The 12,359-nt window shown below is 32.8% G+C and overlaps 1 protein-coding gene across 1 annotated transcript in view; it reads right to left on the reverse strand.

Annotated features, from left to right (window-relative positions):
- Positions 1 to 1,919: 1,919 nt before the first annotated feature.
- The window catches only part of LOC111053090, a 196,724-nt gene continuing 186,284 nt past the window's right edge, over positions 1,920 to 12,359 (reverse strand). Inside the window, exons 16-17 of the mRNA XM_039440764.1 lie at positions 3,105 to 3,216; positions 1,920 to 2,058 (exon numbers count right to left, since the gene is read on the reverse strand). Of these exons, the coding sequence (XP_039296698.1) occupies positions 3,205 to 3,216 (12 nt within the window). The 3' untranslated portion in view covers positions 1,920 to 2,058; positions 3,105 to 3,204. The remainder of the gene's footprint in view (positions 2,059 to 3,104; positions 3,217 to 12,359) is intronic.

The following is a 12,359-nucleotide window of genomic DNA, read 5'->3' on the forward strand; positions in this document are numbered from 1 at the left end:
ATTCAAATACATATTATTAACTGCATGCGTTTTCATATTGCCGATACAGCATTGATGAAACTATAGACGTTTATTTAGGATTTTGTCTCAAAAAACTGTTCTAGCTAAAAAATTGATAATCCATATCATGTGTATGCATTTCATTGCATCAGGAAAACGAAGTTTCAAAACTATGTTTTTTCTGAACAAATGTTTTTGAGATAATTTCTTTGATGCAGCTGATCCACATTCACCATATTAATATACAGAGTTTGTGAAAATGAAAATATTTATCAATTATCAAAACAATACTATTATTATATCTATAATAAAAATATTATCATTATTATTAAAAATGTTCATCAAATATCAAAACAATATTATTGAGGTTAAGTGGTTTCAGGTAGAAAGCAACAATAGAAACACATGTTCCGTTTTTAATTTTGACCATATGATTTGATGATTTTTTTATTTTGTTATGAAATGGTATGTATCATTAATGAAATTCGAACATTAATTCTGAAAAATCTAGAAGGAAAATCGGAATTTGGGCTTCCAGGTGCACGAGATTGATATTTTCAGAATCTATGTTCAAAATTTGGAGATCTGAATCATTCCCGTTTTTTCCGGTATGCAATCCACTAGTTGACATGTTTTGATGCGAACAAACGAACACACGAACAAACACAACCCTACTCTCTCTTATTATATAGAATACTGATAGTTCCAGAGTTCAAGTATCTGCCATTTTTATCGAATCTTTGTTGTATGCCTATTTACTCTACTTTCTTTTTTAATATTTCCAATTCATGAAGTTTCATTGTCGCAATAGTCGAAGTTACTGAATTTTGAGTTACATCTATTGTTAGGTTAAGCGAATACAATGCTGTAATATTACAGTATTACTGTATAAAACTCCTCATGAAACTCCTTCTTCAGCTGACGGCTTAAAAGCCAAGCTTGTGATATTGTTTGTTAATTTATGCTTTTATTCAATTTTTGTCAATAAATCATCATTCTATTCTATTCATCAATTATTTCCGATTACCTCTATTTTTCTCCACCCTTTATATTGAAAATAATGAACCAAAACTCCTACAGTTTCCCAGGCACACTAAACTGTAAATTGGAATCGAAAACCACCTTTTTTTATGTATATTTCCCGCATAATTACAAAGTCCTTTCAAGGCAAAATTTTTAGACTATAGCTGATTTTCTGAACATATTCTGTCAATTAGTTCTTGGAAACCGGAAGAAAAATGCTCAAAAACTGCCAATTTTTGGCGAATCTTTGGTATCATTTCAAAACTCTACAAATACAACAGTCTTACAACTGAGCTGAGCCTGTGAATCAAATCTAAACATCGTTTGTGAATTAGTTCTTGAAAAAGCTGGAAAAATGCTGGAGAAACGATTCTGGACATTTTTTTCTCAGTGTGCCTCTAGAAGGCCAACTGAACATACATTCATGCATACAACATGACAAACTTGAATGTTTTTGGTTCAGTAGATCTTCATTTTTTCTGATTTCTAATGATTATGAATCAGTGAGTGAATGAATCAGTGCCATTTCGTTTTTTATAATATATATGTATGTATTGAAAAATAATTTAATTACGTAATAATCCATTGGATCCTCTCCTTTGAATCTTCAAGTATAATGTTTGTGCATTTCATGCCTGCTATAGGAACTGTTATTCCATTTTTATTCAATATTTAACAATAATACTAATTTTTTGTCTCATTATCATTTTTATTTGTCTCCTCACAGGGGCTCCCCTGTGAGCCGTTGGAGGAGACAAATAAAAATGATAATGTGAGACAAAATAATATAATTTTCATAATCTAGTATGGTAGTATTGATTTGGGAATATATTCCACTTTCTGATTACTTACCTCAATACTTCCGAATACAGTTTTATTTTCTTCTCTACTCTGTAGCTCTCACCAATTCTCATCATCCTCTTTCCTTCCCACTCTTTGGATGACTGATCTCCAGGCAAATGGAAGCTATACTCTCTCACTCTATCGCCATCAGAATAGTACACTTGTGTTGTCTCATCTACTCCATACTGAGGGCTATTTAAAAGAACATAATCTATTGGATTACAGTTATTTGTAACATCTAGAGTGGATGTACAGCTTTGTTGTACACCCCTCTCCAGTTAACAATTGATTCTGTCGGAGACGGCTCAGTTGCTTGGAAGTCGTGCAAGACCCTGAGGTCTGCCGAATTTGATGTGGTCAATAATGTAGATTAGATGCTATTCTAGTGGATTGAGGGTCTTGTAAATGAGAACATAGTCAAGTAGTTGACTTACTGCTCTTTTAATGGGAGTAGGATATAATAAACAAATTACAAAACATTCTTCATGTGAATAATAAAATTGACTTGTCTTAAAGAGACCAAAACTTATGGGGTCATATTCTATAATTATTGTAGTGAGGGGATATCAAGTACTCATCCAGGATAGGTCATTATCTAGTCTGGTGTCCAAAGGGATGACAGATGATATTTTTGATATTTATTCATTACATCTTACATTGCCAGGTCTGACAAAACCTCTCGCAAACACTAATGATAATAACAACATATGAATTATCAATTTGATTAGTTGATAAAAAGATTTTGTGGGCTGGTATTTTGAATAATATGAAATATTCATGAATATGTTTGAACCTTCATACTAAAGTTGTCAACTCCAATGTAAGCTTACAAAATAGAGATCCTTCCCAAGTTATTCGAATGGAAATACTTTCACAACCATCCTGGAAAAATTCACTTTTAGTCCCTAAAGCAAAAAAAGAAAGCCTCATATTTTCCTAATTTTTTCCCCCTTTTCTTCTTCTTCTTCTTCTTCTTCTTTCATCATATTGACCAACATCAACCAAGAAGCTTAATATGAAGAGGAACAAGAGGATGAAGCAAGAAGGATGGTAAGAAGAAAAAAAAAGAAGAAAAAATGATTATTGATATGAAGGTATGGTCAGATTAGCCAGTAAATCAGTAAGGTTTTTACGCTCAGTACTGTAGGTTTTTTATAAATAATTATATATACATTTTTATAATATTGTTATATTGTTGCTTTTACTATATTTTTATTTATTATTACTGGTTATCTTACTCTTTCGATGTGGAAGGTGCATTCATGATATTCATTGTCCCACTTCTCCAATTACGATATGGAGTTGTTCCGAAATCGTCTGGATTCGTTGTTTCAAGTATCAAGTATCCACCTGTAAATTCAATTACAATTCCAGTAGGGTAGAACACACAGTTTATTGTCAAGTCAAATCTTAGATAAAAATACCCCAAATTGAAGGACTGAGTTTGAAACCTAGACAAGTGCCACAGACTAAATTATTGGGGAATCAGAAAAAAATACTGCTTATCACAAGAAATTCCAGAAAAATGTATCTTTACATTCTTGTATTACAAAATCAACCATATTGTAGTACGTTTTCTATCACGATAACCTTTTTTGGACTTAAAATTTAAAGTTAGCAGAATCTTATTTCCAGATAGTTGCTGTAGGAATAATATTTTGATAAAATGTACTGCATATTTCGTTCTTCAAATTTCAAGTAATTGGCATAATAAATGAGAAATTCTCTAGGTAATACAATGTTGTTCTCTATCCAGTTCCCATGACTCCCTTGAAGTAATAATAAGATATCTTCAACCCCCATCAAGGGCGGTTACAATAGGATAGACCCATCATTCATCATATTCCGATGCTGAGTTGTCTACATTATTAGACATAGGCCTACCATCTACTCTAGTTGGATTTTCATAGAATCCATGGTAGTTTTCTGGCACAAGCTCTGCTTTAAAATATCGTATGTAATTGCATTTATGCATTTTTAGAAGGATTGCTCCATCTTAAGCTGCGTACACATATACGCGCCTCCAACCCGCACCCAGCACGCTCCGCCCTCGTACCGCCCTCGTTCCTTCATGGCACCGCAGTCGCTATTCGAAATCATTGAAATATACAAGATGGCGGTCATTATTGACAGAAATTTTTATATTCCTTGTTATTTAGTTACTGTGACAGATATCGGATTGGTTTCACCACCAAAGTGTTTGGAATCAACCAAACAATAATGTTCGAGAGAATCATCTCATTTCGAACACTCTTTCTATTATTTATTCAATTTAAAAAACTTGAAACATACATTTTTCGGGGACAGTATTTTACTTTCCACTCTGTATATGTATTCGCAGTGGATAAACACTATTATTATTGGCACAGTGTTGCAGAATATTCCAGAAAGATTCAAAATTACATCTGGTTGGTGGCTGTAAGTCCATATTTCACGGCTGAAGCGTCATCGGAAAAAGAATGAAACGTACTGTTTGCAGCGGAAAACACGCTTTTTCCACCAAATGCCAATCCCAACAATTAGAAAAACGTGTAACTCATGACGCCTTGAAGGTAGAGACTTGGTAATGGTATCAATCTCTTTATAATCATGTGTAGGGAGATATTTTCCATGATGGCAATCACAAAAATGTTTGTCATAATGAGAAAAACAAGATGGCGGCAAAAATATGTCGATTTTCAAGAAATCTTCTGTAATTCTAAAAATGTTAAGGATATCGGATCAATTCAGCCATCTAGAAGCTTCAAAATGATCATACTATAATATCCGACTGATTTTTTCAACTCCATCAACTTTTACTATGATGAATATAACTTCAAACTGTTGATATTAGTTTTTTAAGGACAACATTTTATTTTCACCCTGTAAATGTATTCAGAGTGAACAAAAACCAATATTATTGACACAGTGTTGTAGAATATTATGAAAGCTTAAAAATGACATCTAGTTGAAGGCTGTAACTCCACCTTCTACGGCCGGATCGTCATTGGAAAAAGAGAAAAACTACTGTTTGCAGCGGAAAACACTCTTTTTTTCACCATATGTCAAACCTGAACTATTAGAAAAACATGTGACTCATGCCCTTTGTAGGTACAAACCTGAAAATGGTACCAATCTCTTCGTAAAGATGTGTAGAAATTGATTATCTATGATGGCAATCTCAAAAATGTTTTTCATCATAGATGTTTTTCATCCAAGATGGCGGCCAAAAATCTTATTTCAAGAGTTTGAAGTTATATTCACCATAGTAAAAGTTGATAGGATTGAATAAATCTTTCGGATATTGTAGTATGATCATTTTGCAGCATCTAGATGGCTGAATTGATCCGATATCCTCGACATTATCAGAATTACAGACGATTTCTTGAAAATTGACATATTTTTGCCGCCATCTTGTTTTTTTCATGATGACATACATTTTTGTGATTGCCATCATGAATAATATCTTTCTACACATGATTATGAAGAGATTGATACCATTCCCAAGTCTGTACCTTCAAGGCGTCATGAGTTACACGGTTTTCTAATTGTTGGGATTGGCATTTGGTGAAAAGCGTGTTTTCCGCTGCAAACAGTACTTTTTATTTTTTTCCGATGACGCTCCAGCTGTAAAATATGGACTTACAGCCTCCAACTAGATGTCATTTTGGAGCTTTGGAAATATTCTACAAAAATAAATTGTACTCAATTATATTCTGTTTGTTGAAGAAAATATCCTACAGTAATTCAGAAATGAATTTCCATGATTGGAATTGAATCCAATTTTTGTAATCCATTATATTCCCACACGGTCTTGAAGAAATCTGGTTATGGTGTGGAGCTGGCAAGGTTAAAGATATCTGCTTTGATCAATGAGAGACAAGGATAGCAAAACTATGCTCATCAGATGCTAACTTTATAATGTGAATCTCACTATAGCTTGTTTCAATCAGTATTCAAAATTCAAAATGTTTTTATTGCCGTGAACAAATACATGTTATTGACAGAGTCATCAGTATAATGATCAACATATACATACAACATACATATATATAATACATAAATTTCGCTTACTCAAAAGCAGAGAAATATTATCTCAGCAAACAGTTCCGGTTTATTCATAACAATGAATAACTTGTTTCAAACAATTATATTCAAGCACTCTTTAGAAATCAATGTCGGTGTGCTCGAAAAACTCCGCAATCCTATAAAAAGGGTTTCTTAAAAGCCATTCATCTAGTTTGTGTAGGAAAATCTCCTTTGGATATTTGTTCAAGGGGTTTGAAAACTTGTTATAAACCTTTTCAGATAGTACCTATGGCTTTTGAAGATTTACTCAATCTGCAATAGTCGGTACAAATTTTTCCCTTATTGCGAGTGTCATGCTTGTGAACATCTTTATTAAAAGTCAAGTAGGGTAATTTTTTCAAAGAGAATGTCACTAGCTCTAAAATGTATAAGTTAACTATTGTTTTAATTCTCAATTCAATAAAAATCGGTTTGCAGTGATCCAGAGAAGCCGAGTCATTCATGATTCTGACTACTTTTTTTTGAAGCTTCAATATTTCATCTACTCTAGACGAGTTACCCCAAACAAGCAAACAGTACTTGATAACAGACTGGAAAAATGCAAAATAAGCCATTCTTAATCCGTTTAGATTCACACATTGTTTCAGTCTTTTGATGAGATAGACTACCCTAGATAGCCTAGTTTTGATATAATCTATGTGTTTACCCCATGTCAGTTTGTGATCAACCTGAACCCCCAAAAACTTTACATGATTGGATATATCTTTGTCACAATTGTGAGGCTTAAGACTAAATATAATATTCTCTGTTTTATTTTCATTTGAAAGATAACAGTTGGCTCTAAACCAAACTCCTGCCTCATCCAATGCAGCATCCACAATATTGGAAAGTTCAGTAATATCATTTGAAACATTTAAAAATGTTGTGTCATCTGCATATAAAATTGTTCTACTCACAACATTGTAAGGCAAGTCATTTATGCTTATCAAAAATAACAGAGGGCTCAGGACGGAGCCTTGAGGTACACCATTTTTTAATTTGATTAGCTCAGACCACTGTCGATTGATATATACAGTTTGTCCTCTGTTTTTCAAGTAAGAGTCAAAGAATGCCAGAGAATTCTCTTGAAAACCATAATAATGGAGCTTCTCCAGCAGATCAGCATGGTCCACACAATCAAATGCTTTACTCAGGTCACAGAAGGTGACCTGAGCATAACACCTACTCTCAAAGGCCTGAATTATCTCACATACCAGATCCTCAACTGCATCCACTGTTGCTCTACCTTTTCTAAATCCCCATTGGGCACCAGACAATATATTATTCTTTTTCAAAAACTCATTAACCTGCTCACATATAATAATCTCAATCAGCTTAGACAGTACAGCCACTAGAGATACTGGATAATAGCTCTCTGGTTCATTTTTTTATCCTTTCTTGAATATAGGGCAAACCTTTGAGATCTTAAGTTCATCCAGAAAACTACCTTCCTGAAGTATTCTGTTAATACATTTAGTAAGAGGCTTTACAATACATGGAATCATCTTTTTTATGAATTCATTTGACATATTATAATAATCATTACTGCAAGAGTTGCTTAAATGTTTTGCTGCCTTCAACACGTCATCTTCAATAACAGCTCTCTACTTAGAACGTGAAGTGCCTCTAATATCTACTTTTCGTAAACAATCTTCAACAGAAACATTCGACTTTATTATATATTTTTTAACTTTACTCACAGATTCCACACAATAATTATTAAAAGAGTTCGGAGAAATCATTGCATCAATCCCTCTTGACAGGTTACAACTTTTCTTAATCAGAGACCAAGCAGACTTAGACTTATTTGTACTAGAGTCAATCAACGAACTATTGTAAGCAACCTTAGCAGCTGTTATTTCTCTTGCATACTCTTTTGTAAATGATGATAATTGGCTTTCTACTACAACTCCACCAGTACATTTATACAAGAAATCAAGAGAAATGATTTTATCCTTTATCTTAGCCAAATTTGGAGTATACCACTTTTCATCTGCTTTTATCCTATCATGGATGCGATTGCAGCGTTTGCGACTTAAAAAACAATCTACAACATTTGTCAGGTTTACAAAAAAAATACTAAACATTGTCTGTGCATTACAAAAGTAATGGTTCTCAAACATACTCCAGTCGATAGACCTCAACTCATCAATCAGATTCGAAAGTTATTTCTCAGGTAAAACCATTCTGTAAAATGAATTGTTGTGTTTTCCAAATTCAGGGCTGTTCTCGTTATTTTTTTTGTTATAAAACTAACCACCAATCCATCATGGACTGTGAACAGAAAAACCCTAACTATTCTACATTTTCCTCTATCCAAGTGACAATTTACAAAAACATTATCAAGACAATTGTCACCTCTGGTTGGCTGGAGTATTGACGAAGAAGGTTGAGGAACTCCAAAGCAGTAGGCTTCGATGTTGTTACATCAAAATCCACATTGAAGTCACCTCCAGCTACTATTACACATTCTTCCCATGTGGACAAAAAAGAGAGAAGACTTTCAAGAGTACTTAGAAATAGACATGGATCATGGCCTGGAGAGTGATAAATACAAACTATTATTACTTTTAATTTGTCTACAATGACAGCTGCTGCTCCAAGATTGAACTCAGAAGGATAAGCATCTATGTTCAAAGCTATTGATTCAATATTGTTTGCAACAAAAATAGCAGCACCACCTCTTATGTGCTCTGTTCTACAGTATTGAGCAGAGCAATAAAACCCTAAGGATGAGAATATACCAGCTCATCCTTACAAAGCCAATGCTCCATCAGAGAAAGCCAATGAATCACTCCTTCAGAGAAATTTATGCTCCAACTTTGACTACTTGGATTAGATGACAGAACAAAAAAAGAAAAAGGACTTGGATCAGCATTGCTTGCTTATGTCATTTAATTCTTTGGGAGGAATTTGTAAGGGAAGATGCTCAGAAGCAGCAGTTGAAGCAATTTCTCACATTATTATTGTAGCTGAAATTCAGCAGAAACTTTGTGTAAACCAATGTTTTATTTATCACTTACACCACTGCCCAATATAATTCAAGAGAACTGTCTTGTCAAATTCACGAGATTAGTTGGTTAGCTTTGTGAAGTTATGAAAAGCAGTAGGCCCATTTTATTGGGTTTACCATATAAAAAGAAACTGTTATTGCATTATTTATTATTTTATTTTAGATACAATCGCATCATTGGTCTCTGGTATTATCCACAAGGTGGACATCTCCTTCTCAAAAACACGAAAACATTCTAAGAAATAGTCTTCACTCATAAAAATTATTATATTCAGAGTATGTAGTTTCCCAATGAATACCAGATAAAATATTGTACATGTAATTTTGTAATACTTCAAATTCCTTCAGAAGAAACAAAACGTGACAATTCTCCCAAAAAACGTATACTGAGAAATCAAACAAAAGAAAATCTGATAAGAGCAATGAATAGATTAGGAATAATTCAAAGCAGATAACTTCATTCATTTCCTAACGTAGCACCGATGATAAATAATTGATGTAAGGTATGTAGAAGTATAATGAAGCAAGCACCAGAATACTGAGTTGACAGGTATCACATGGAAACGAATAATTGAATCACGAAGAGATATATTTTCCTCTATACTTCCATACCGTCATAACTTGAATCACAACTATTATTTATTTTAGAAGGCGGTGGGAAATGTCAACAAAACAAATAACAACAATAATGCTCTCCTATGAAATCCACTGATGAAAAAAAATTAATCTATATAATATACAAACCTCCACTCATCAATTATCTACAATGGAACATCAAATCGAGCTCATTCTGATAAAAAATAAGGGAGACGTCACCTGTTAGGAAAAACGTTTTTTGAGAAACAAATAAGTTTTTCAAAGTGGAGAATTTTCTACTCTCTTTTAAATTTCAAGTATTTGTAAAATTCATGTACATTTAGAAACTTCCGAGGAAGTTATTCAACAGACAATATTTCCATAGTATATAATGATTGTAAATAGATCAAATAGTTCGATAAGGAATGTAATGGATTGGAGAGTTTGATGAGAGTTTTCGAGAACTGGTAGAGAGAGATGAGAAGAGGTTTAGCATGTGAATGAATGAGTTATAGTAATGAACCTGAGTAATAAATAAGCATATATCTCCTCCGATTTCCTTGAATAGAAGATATTCTCAAGGGATAGCAAAATCTTATTTCTCATTTCAATAATATTGATAATTGAATACATTGAGCTCTTCTAGTTATATTTGTCTGCCTTAATCAATAGATGAATGGACAAATTTTCTCATGTTTTAATGCTCCAATCGATTTTCTAATTAAAAAAATTTATTGAAGACAAATATCATGAAACAGTCACGCTGAAGGATTGTGAATGATTTTCTAGGGCTTTCTGATTTATGGTATCCCCGAGAGTTCAACATTCTTTGAAGAATAATATACTGAAAAACGATCATTTTTCTGTAATAGCATCTCCACACAACTCTCCGACAAAAATTTATTGATCCCTCTCCAATAAAACTGTGAGACAGATATAATGGAGAAATGATAAAGGAAAATCCATGTATTTATGAAAAGTAAACTGTGAAGAACGATAATTATCTGAGATGGTCTCTCCTAGATAATAATCTCATTTTACGTCTACAGGAAATTGCAAGAAACCTAGTATATCATCATTTTATCATTGAATTCTTCAGCTTGATGTTGCGTTAATTGTTCTCGATCAATTTTGAAGCTACATTGATTTCAAGAAATAATCGACTTGATGCAATCACTGTACGATGATGAGTATGCAATACATTGATTTCCATGATCAATATACAGAGATTTTTTGAAGAATAATCAACATCTGAAACATGAGAGTGATCATCCATATTTAGAGATTCGTCAATAGGGAACTAACTCGGGATAAATAAGTAATGTCTTCAATAGCTTTTCAATACTCTTCAATAGTTAGTCAATAATTGAGAACGTTTATTATGATTCGAGAAGAGGGCAAAACTTTTGAGTCTTTCAAATTCTGTATTTTTTAAATGAGAATTACTCCCGGATGAAGTTCACGTGTGTTAATTTCTTCCATGTAACACAAGTTTTGAAATATTCTCAACTACAGATTTTTTGGTCTATTCATGTAATGAAGATAAATGCAATTTCTGAGAGATTTCTTCAATTTCTTTTGTGGAGGGTGAAACCTCCTGATTTCAGAAAACTCTCCTGAGCTCGAATAATTTCATTTCCTTCAGACAATAGGCCTACTAACTAAATGGAGATAATACCATCTAAATAGAGAGTTCTTTCAAATTAAGAGCTTTCAATACGACTTGAAATGTACACAATTCTACCTCTCACAAGTTCAGTTATTGTTTTATACATCATATCAATCTTCAACTGCTCTAATCAACTATCGGAAATTATTGAAAATATCTTTAGAAACTTTAGAATTCCATCAAGTTTTGAATAATCCCCATCGATTACTGAATAATAATATTATTGAGAGTTCACTTAAAATGTTATCATGAAAGAAATTCCGTCAATTCTATGAATTTCAAAAAACTTCTCAACCTGAATATAGCCTACAACTAATACGTATAAGGAGGGAGATTGAATAATTAAATACCTGAGTAATGATATCTTACTATAATAGACAACTACTGATACATGACACTATTATTCTATCAAGTTCTGCAATTATATCATAAAAGCATGTGAAGTTTTCTTGTTCCTCGAGAATTGTTGAAGAGTCTCATTTTTATTATTTTAATTACTATTGTATTTTATATTCATAATTATACATAGTATGATCTATTGGTATTAAGGGTTCCTCTCTTGTCAACTCTTCCATATGTTTTTCCTCTTGAACATAATTATTATTATTCATTCCATTAATTGATTATTACCGTATCTAAATTTGGGAGAGAAATAGTACAAGAAGTATCCTTAGTTTTTCTCTTCCATTCAGTGCTTCCTTGTAAAAATTAGAATAATAGATAAATAAATAAAAAATGAATTTTTAATGAACTCTCCCAGTAATATAAATTTATTACAACAATATTATACAACAATATTGTGTCAGTGTTTGGACAATGTTAAATAGCATGTTCAAATTGAAGAGAATTTCAGCTTTCCTGCCTCAGTTTTGCTGTGAACAACAAGGGAGAGGTACGAGGTTTTTGAATAATAATTAGCAATTTTCCACGTGGTGTGGAGAGTTCAGTGAACTATCCAATTCATATAGATCTCGCAGTAGGAGCGAATGAATGAATGAAGCCACTAAATGTATTCATTGACTTGACTATAGACAGTGTTGCCAAGTTTCAGTGTCTTCCTGTGGAAGAAAAAACCTTTAGGCTTCCAGTTTCAAAACATAATAGATGAGTATGTGATGATAATTACCAGTTATGAACCCAATCGAGTAGGATATAGACTCAAGAAGCATACACAAATCACCTCATTTT

The sequence above is a fragment of the Nilaparvata lugens genome, chromosome 14, assembly GCF_014356525.2.
Source record: "Nilaparvata lugens isolate BPH chromosome 14, ASM1435652v1, whole genome shotgun sequence".
Taxonomy (NCBI): Eukaryota; Metazoa; Arthropoda; class Insecta; order Hemiptera; family Delphacidae; genus Nilaparvata; species Nilaparvata lugens.